The sequence below is a fragment of the Mytilus trossulus genome, chromosome 12 (genome assembly GCF_036588685.1).
Source record: "Mytilus trossulus isolate FHL-02 chromosome 12, PNRI_Mtr1.1.1.hap1, whole genome shotgun sequence".
Taxonomy (NCBI): domain Eukaryota; kingdom Metazoa; phylum Mollusca; class Bivalvia; order Mytilida; family Mytilidae; genus Mytilus; species Mytilus trossulus.
In genome coordinates, this window is record NC_086384.1 from 18596886 (window position 1) to 18605466 (window position 8581).

General features: G+C 32.3%; 1 protein-coding gene across 1 annotated transcript; it reads right to left on the reverse strand.

Annotated features, from left to right (window-relative positions):
- Positions 1–557: 557 nt before the first annotated feature.
- Positions 558–2957, reverse strand: LOC134693387 (uncharacterized). Its single transcript, XM_063554181.1, has 2 exons — positions 2382–2957; positions 558–1604 (listed from the first exon to the last, which is right to left on the reverse strand). The coding sequence occupies exons 1-2, from the start codon at positions 2941–2943 to the stop codon at positions 1108–1110; spliced, it is 1059 nt and encodes a 352-aa protein (XP_063410251.1). The 5' UTR covers positions 2944–2957; the 3' UTR covers positions 558–1107.
- Between the last annotated feature and the right edge of the window lie 5624 nt (positions 2958–8581).

Below are 8581 nucleotides of genomic sequence, written 5' to 3' on the forward strand. Positions count from 1 at the left end.
TGTAAAACAATTCAAACGAGAAAACAAACGGCCTTATTTAAATAAAAAAATGAACGAAAAACAAATATGTAACACAAAAACAAACGACCCCCACTGATTTATAGGCTCCTGACTTGGGACAGGCACATAGATAAATGATGTGGCGGGGTAAAACTCTAACCTGGGACAGTGGTATAACAGTACAACATAAGAACGAACTATACAAATCAGTTCAAAAAGGCTCAACTCATCAGATTGACAAAAATACAAGTGGACGTTGACGGGTACTTGTACATCACGACAACAAATAGACACTAGAAACAGATCTGAGAGTACTCACAGTTATCTGACAGCTAGTTCAAAGCCACTAATAACTTATAAAAAAAATCATGAATCTAAGACCTTTTATGTAAGATTTTATGTCTTGCATCTTACATCTGTAAATGAATTACTTTGTCAGTAACAAACTATTTCAGCTATGTCTATTCAGTGTGTTTTTTGTCTTCTGCTGATATATTATATTATTCACACACAGAGTATAACTTCTATAATGTTTAATAAAATTAAAGGACCCAATTTTCTTGCACCAGATGCGCATTTCGACAATACATGTCTCTTCAGTGATGCTCGTGGCCAAAATATTTGAAATCCAAAGCTTATATAAAAGATGAAGAGCTATAATCCAAAAGGTCCAAAAAGTATAGCCAAATCCGTGAAAGGAATCAGAGCTTTGCATGAGGGAGATACATTCCTTAATTTATAATAATTTCTATCATTTTGTAACAGAAAATTTGTAAAAGAGGCAATATTTTGTAAACACTATTTCGAATGTTGATTCGCACATCATTGAATATTAGTCCAAATATTCTGGTGAAGAATACACTGGAATGGAAGAACTAAAATGTAGAGCAGATGCACGATTCTTTATATTATATTTTACATTATCATTCTATTGTATATATAAAGAGAAAGTAAAAAAAGATCGATTGTAAGAATATCTGTACGTTTTTGTTATCAAAACAAAGAACCAGCATTTTTGGTGGGGTTTATATGTTGTTTGCTGAAATTTGATGTTTTATGATGTATCTCAAAGAAATGATTCATCATCTGATTATTTGTATCTTTAAGTTACAATATGTAATCAAATATCTTTTTCAATGGTGTAACGATTGACATTCCATTTGAAAACGCAATAGCCATTCCTAAACAACCGGAATGAGGACACTTGCCGTTTGAACCAGAAAGGTTACATTTTACATTTGCACTTGCATATGGACAATTTCTCAAATAAATACATGTGCCAGAATCACCAGAAACTAGTGGAACATTCAAGCATAATTGATTGTACATTCTAAATGTTGTGGTAGCAGGAAATCTACCCTGGGGCATCTGGAAATGAGCCGGCTGTGCAATCATGACAGGGAATGTCGTATTACCATTTGCAACTGCAGTAGCATGTCCCATACTTTTTAACTCAACTTCAATCACTTCTTCTGGTTGACAAACTGTTTTACATTTGTCAATTGTCGTCTGCTGACCAAATGCCATAATTTCTACATGAGAATTTGTTAACGTAAGCAGTTCATAGTCTATGCAATTGTCATTTAGGTATTCATTAGACATTCCTGCAGAAAAATGGAATAACAAACTGTTTGAATTTTTTCAATTTAGTAAAATGAGTTTATTTTAAGAATTATCTTTATGTCTTTATACCAATGGAAACTATAGACAATTACTGTGTGTTCAAATTAATGTCAGATAAGGTGTTATCCGTGTTGATACTGATTTTTACAGTAGTATACATATTTCAAAAGAGATATTGTAACTGGCATTGTTATCTGTGTAAATATATTTCCGGCAATTTCTTAAATCATAATAAAACATATTAAACAGATTGTAAACGGTCAATGAGTTTGATTAAATAATGATCTTTGTATGCAAGATTAGATTTTTGAACGTGGGTCTAAATATCGGCCATTTAATTATGCATGTTGCTTTATCTTATCTCTATTTCTATGGTTTTATTTTGTATATTGACAATTAACATGAAGGTACAGTATGAAAACAATTGCGTTATGAGAACAGACAGAATTGAATTGTCATAAAAACATCGGAAATTGCGCTCATAAGAAATTGATCTACACGTTCTTGTCTGCGATCTTTTTCGAGAACTTTAGAAGCATTATTCTTAAATTTGATGCAAAGATTTATATCATTATTTATCAAAGTTGATGTTCCTTTCTTCAAATTGTTCTACATATTTTTGGTGGTCATAATAATACATATTTTCTATCTTCAATAATACTAAATGAGTTGCTTATTTTTAAGAATTTAATATTGCTTTGCCTGACGTTAAAATATTTAAATCATACACTGTATCTTATATTTGCAGTGATACATACCTAAGTAAAGATGCGAATGCGGATTTTGTGCCTTGTCCTTGACCATTGAATTGGGATTGACTTTAAATTGAGCATTCATTTCAATAATAGCAACATCAATACCTGGCTTAGTATCCGAACCGGTTTCAAAATCACATCGCAAGGTATTCCCACATTCAATCCTTAATCCATTTCCATCTCGTATAAATACACGAAGATCCTTTTTATGGATTTGATTGAATTTTCTTGATATCATGCTTTGTTCGTCCAGCATAACGTGAGCGCAAGTGATGAAGCAGTTTCTGTTATAGTAAAGCAGAACGCCACCAAGAGTACCGCTCATTACAGTACTTTCAATATGATCACCGACCATTAAATTAGCAAGTGTCACATTTCCTTCAATCACGTCAGTTGAAACTATCGTACCATCGGCAGCTTTTACCGAATCTGGAAAGTGCCTTTCTCCAATTGGTACGAAGCCTTTCGCTCTGCATGTGATAGTTGCACATTTTTCTACGGAAAACTTATATCTGGTAGAATTGAAATGCTTTGACCTTAGGAATGAAGGAACAATCGAAACCATATTTGAATGGTTAATAAAACATTGATTCGCAAACGCCAATGGAACTCCATGGGACAAAGAAACAGAACACGACCTATAAAGTAACGACTTTTTTTGTTCTTGACTGATAAGCATCCCCTCCGTTGGTAAATCTCGAGCATATTGTTGAAATATTTTAAAATCTTTATAGTTGATAGGCAATGTAGAAATATAATTGCCTACTTCCACCACAATATAAAGATCGTTAGAACAGAAAAATTCTGTACAGGTTTTGTTTTCACAAGCGCATTTAAAAGCCGGATATACATTTTTGAATAGCTGTCTTTCATCTTGATTATAATAAAACATTCGAGTAATTTGCCTGGCTATAGCTTTAGCCGTGTCTGCATGTTTAGCTTTGTCAGGACCATTGCGTGCATTGATAGATAAATGTATTGATGTTTTAACAGCTTCCATTAAACAAAGTTTCAGATATAATGATTGATGGCACTTCAAAAGAAACCTACAACACAGACTATATCCATTTCTTACACAACGGTTAAAGATTTTTACGGAGTTTTCAGACAACGTTCCGTTCTTCATAATTTTGATTGTCCCATCGAGTTCCTCTTTCTCATTTACAGTTTTACAACCACCTTTGTCTCCTGAAAGCATACAAAACCAGCAGATAATGATTTATTATACTTATTTCACAGAAAATCATATACAACGAACATGGTATACTCATTAGTTATTATACGAGTTATGTATTCAAGGAAGTTGCTATTTTCTTAGAATAATAAATTAAAATATATCGTTTTTTCATGTGTTCGTTGATTATGATAAATTTGTATGGAAAATAAATTTTGAAATGCAGTCTTAGTTTGTTTACCAGACAGAAATTTAGTTTTTGGTTAACCTTGATCTCAAAACATGATTGATTATTATACTTATTTGACTATAGGTGTATTACCACCATTGATTTCCCCCTATTAGTCTTTGTTAAATTTGCACTTTTCAAAAAAATGTGCAGAATTTATCTTTGTTTCAAATAAAGAAATACTTGGCATGAGTAAAGTTTTATCCTGTCAAGTTCTATAGAAAAAGTTTCACATAACATTTCATTGCATATAAGAAAATAACCATTATTGGAAGTTAATCAATCAAATTGCTCCCCTTATTCTATCTGTGTACAAGGTTTAGTCACCATGTAACCTCAACATTACAAAATTTTCTATAGAAATCACATATAAAAAATAATGGTGTTTTGAAATAACCAAGACTTATGTTTATGACACAGAAATAGTTTTACTGCAATAAAATGTAGGATTAATAACCAACAACGGTCAAATTCAAGGGAATATTTTTTTAGACCTACTTTCGTATGCAACCGGATTTGACGTACCATGATTTGGTGGTATTACACCTAAAGAAGACCTTTTTGTTCAATAGACTGAATGTGACTTTTTACCTTTGTAATACTGGTTATTTCAAGCTTTTCTGTCAAGTTTTGTCATAATCAGTTCAATAGTTTGAGAAAAATCTAGTATATTGAAAGACGACATCTGCAGCGATTCGAGCTAAATTTCTTCGACAAATCCAAACCAAGCCGCATCAAGATAGAATAGAGTGTGGACCAATAAATGACCAAATATCTATCTTATCTGCCTACAAACAGTTGAAAATGATACACAAGATGATTTTAGGAAGATAAAATACCACTTATAAACCTCTTTATCTTCTTTATAAGGTCTCTTTGGGTCAATTTTTACCTCTCATTTCTTCAAAATTTCAACTATTCAGGCCAATAAATAAAAATATTGGGGTAACTTTCACTCATTTATGGTCGAAATGTTATAAGAAATGAGTAATTGAAGCATTTTAGCAGAATGAACAATCCATATAAAAGTGTACTGTCTCCATGGAGGTTTCAATAAGTCCTTACGTAAAAATAAAATTTACGCCGTGTTCCAAAGAGGGACATAAAAGGCTTCTCTTTTAGTGAATAACTTGTCGTTTCAACATTAAAAATAATTTCATCTACTTATAACTATATACTTATTTAAGTATTACCTAGGAAAATGTTATATCATAGCAAAATATAAGGAATAAGGAGAAAAAGCCCAACCCCTTCCAAAAAGATAAATATATGCACATAGTATGGCTTGTTCTGTCAACTGAATACTCATAGTACAGTCCTATGTCAAGACAATTTTCTCATAAAATGGGTTTTGGAGACTCAATCCACTCAGAATATTTATTTTTTTTGTATTATTTCACTTAAATAGCAAGAAATTTTAACACATGAGATTACTCACAAGGCCATAGGTGCATGTACAGCTTCCCATATTAGGTGTATTACCACCATTGATTTTCCCCTATTAGTCTGTTAAATTTGTTCTTTTCAAAAAATTGTGCAGAATTTTTCTTTGTTTCAAATAAAGAAATACTTGGCATGAGTAAAGTTTAATCCTGTCCAGTTCTATAGAAAAAGTTTCACATAACCTTTCATTGCATATAAGAAAATAACCATCATTGGAAGTTAACCAATCAAATTTCTCCCCTCATTCTATCTGTGTACAAGGTTTAGTCACCATGTAACCTCAACATTACAAAATTTTCTATAGAAATCACATATAAAAAATAATGGTGTTTTGAAATACCCAAGACATATGTTTATGACACAGAAATAGTTTTACTGCAATAAAAAGTAGGATTAATTACCTACAAAATGTACAACGGTCAAATGCAAAGGGAATAATTTTTTAGACCTACTTTCGTATGCAACCGGATGTGATGTACCATGATTTGGTGGTATTACACCTAAAAGTAGAATAGTAGGTTTATTGTCCACGAGGTGCATCTATTGTCCTAAGGCGAAACCGAGGGCAATAGTTGTATCCGAGGTGACAACAAACTTACTATTCTACGAATATCCAGTCAGTCAGTGTTTTATTATATCATCAAAAACAACAGACAATAAATGTCGGTTCTAAATCAACTATCGTAATAAAATAAGCAAAAACCTAACCATAACGTTTACTTCATAAATATTATGAAATGCTAAGGGTATGTCGTGCACTGATGTCAACTCTCGATACAATAGTTCGCGAAAACGCGAGGATGTTACTCCTGCGATATTTCAAAATCCTCCAATCCCGTAGCCGCATGAAAATTCCGCTAATTATAATGACGGTTGAGGTCAAAAAGTTTCATCGAGGTCCAATAGTCTGATGGTTATTGACCGGTCCAATAGTTCAACGATTGCAAATTTGAATAAATAGTAAACATATTGTGTACTTATCTTATATAGCGAATGAGAACTGAGGTGTAATAATTATAGTTTTTTTTATACCACATATTTTACTGTGTTTATATACTTGGTAAATCATTAAGGTAATAGACTCGCTGAATTATAAAATTAACAAATCAACAGATAATGTAACAGATCATATATGTTCTTGAGTGAGTTTTTTTTTTAAATTATGGCTGGGATGCTTATAATATGTTATATCACGATAACACTGACATATCTTACGAAGAAAAAGTTTCAACACACTATATAAATGATGTATAGATGCCCGTTTTGTTTGAGGACTTTTTAGCTATCCTAATTTATTAAAGATTTATTTCTAGAAATATATATAAATTGTAAAGCAGGCTATGTATTTTGACCATGCTTTGAAATATTAATTGGCTTTTCTCCTTCTCACGCTTAAGGACACCATATATGTTACTCTTGTTTTTGAGGCGTGTCTTATTATTTGTAATATTTACAACAAATAAAGGTTGAGGGGAAGTTTCTGTCATTGCCACCAGGTCGTTCTATCTTTGTCCCGTGTAGCTCTTTTTTCTTCTTTGATTTGTTTCATTAATTGTATTTGTGGTGTACCTCATCAAGGGTGTCGGGTCTTGTCGTTTGTAATAATTAGGTGTACTCTTTTTTGTTGATTATTGATTGCGATACAGATACTGGTGAGATAAAAACGTTGCTAACGTAAAATTAAATTTTTCGCGACATAAACTGCAACATAATCAGGAAAAGATGCATTTGCCGAGGGATTTTTATCGTCAAATTTAAAGCAATATGACTCGATACTGTATGAAGATAAAATTGAGAAAGGATGGTGAATGGGTCAAAGCGACAACCACCCGACCATAGAGCAGACAACAGCCGAAGAACACCAATGGGTCCTTAATGTAGCGCGAATTCCGGCACCCGTAGGTGTCCTTCAGCTGGCCCCTAAAAAGTATGCATACTAGTACAGTGATAATGGACGTCATACTAAACTCCGAATTATACAAAAACATAATTTTTATAGGCCTTCCATTAATTAAGTGAAAGGTCATATTGGTTATACTTTTGTACTTTGTTAATACATTTGTATTATTGAGTATCACTAAAACAATTAAAAATCTTACCCAATTTCTCTGTTTGATAGAATGTTGTAGATAGTCTTCTGTCAAGCAAACAATGGACATAGTAGCCATCGCACTGAATCAATACGTCATCAATTCCTATTTAATTTCAATAAATGGCAGATACATTGCATATTTTGGAGAAAAAAAAACACGAATTAGCTTTCTATAAGAATGGGTTACGTTTCTTTCGGTGATAGGTGTCTAATATAGTTATGCTATATGTATTTACGTGCCTCCTACTGACATTTGGAGTTAATTGTAGCTGATTTCCACAGTTTGTTCCTAATGTTGTGCCGTTAAACCTCTGTTATAGGTTAGGAGTGGGTTCACAATGTTTAACATAAAAAAGGTTTGGTATGGTTACCAATGATACAACTCTCCACAAGGGACCCAAATGACACAGAAATTCACAATTATAGGTCACTGTAATTATATAACCTCGCCACATTCTTAATTTAATAAATAATTTTGTATTTTAGTGATTCGTGTAGGTACATTTCTGTTTTTTTTCTTTTCATAAATTGTTTTGTTATAAATCAGGCTGATGATTTCACATCACTTGTGTTAGGGCCTCTTAAAGTCGATTGTATGGTTTGGTATTGTTCGCGACGTAAAAATTCAACATAGCAGAAAAATAAGTATTTGTCGAGAGATTTTTATAATTAGCTTAAAAACATATTAATGTAGCCCTCTGTTTAAAAATTGCGTTTTAATCGAAACTTGATGAAGATTATTTATTCCACTTTAATGAAAAAGTTCCCGATGATATTTTTTTAAATGAGATAAAAATACGTAAAAAAATAACGTTTAATTTCTAATTGCATTCAAATGGAATAAAAATTCATCATTAACCAACGCTTGTTACACAAGAGGAGCGAAAGATAGCAAAGGGACAGAGAAACTCATTATTCGAAAATAAATTGACAACGCCATGGCTAAAAAAAGAAAGGCAAACAGACAAATAATAGTACACATGACATAACATAGAAAACATAAAACTAAGTAACACGAACCCCACCACAAAAATGGCGGTGATCGTATATGCTCCGGACGGATAGGCAGATCCTGCGGTAATATGATGACCTCACCATATTCTTACACAAATTAACAGTTAAGCATATTGTATAAAAACATTATCTGATTAACCTTGTAGATGTCATTGACTATTCACAGAATCATTTTTCATTAGATATATCACCAGTTTAAATCTAACATTTGTCGGCCTGATTATGAAGACTGGCACCATTTTATGTTTCAT

Excerpts from the sequence above, each read along its gene's own strand:
- LOC134693387 (XM_063554181.1), bottom strand. The coding sequence starts at position 2,943 with ATGGTTTCGATTGTTCCTTCATTCCTAAGGTCAAAGCATTTCAATTCT. Across the intron at positions 1,605-2,381 it reads GCATTCGCATCTTTACTTAG|GAATGTCTAATGAATACCTA; the intron begins GTATGTATCACT and ends ATTTTTCTGCAG.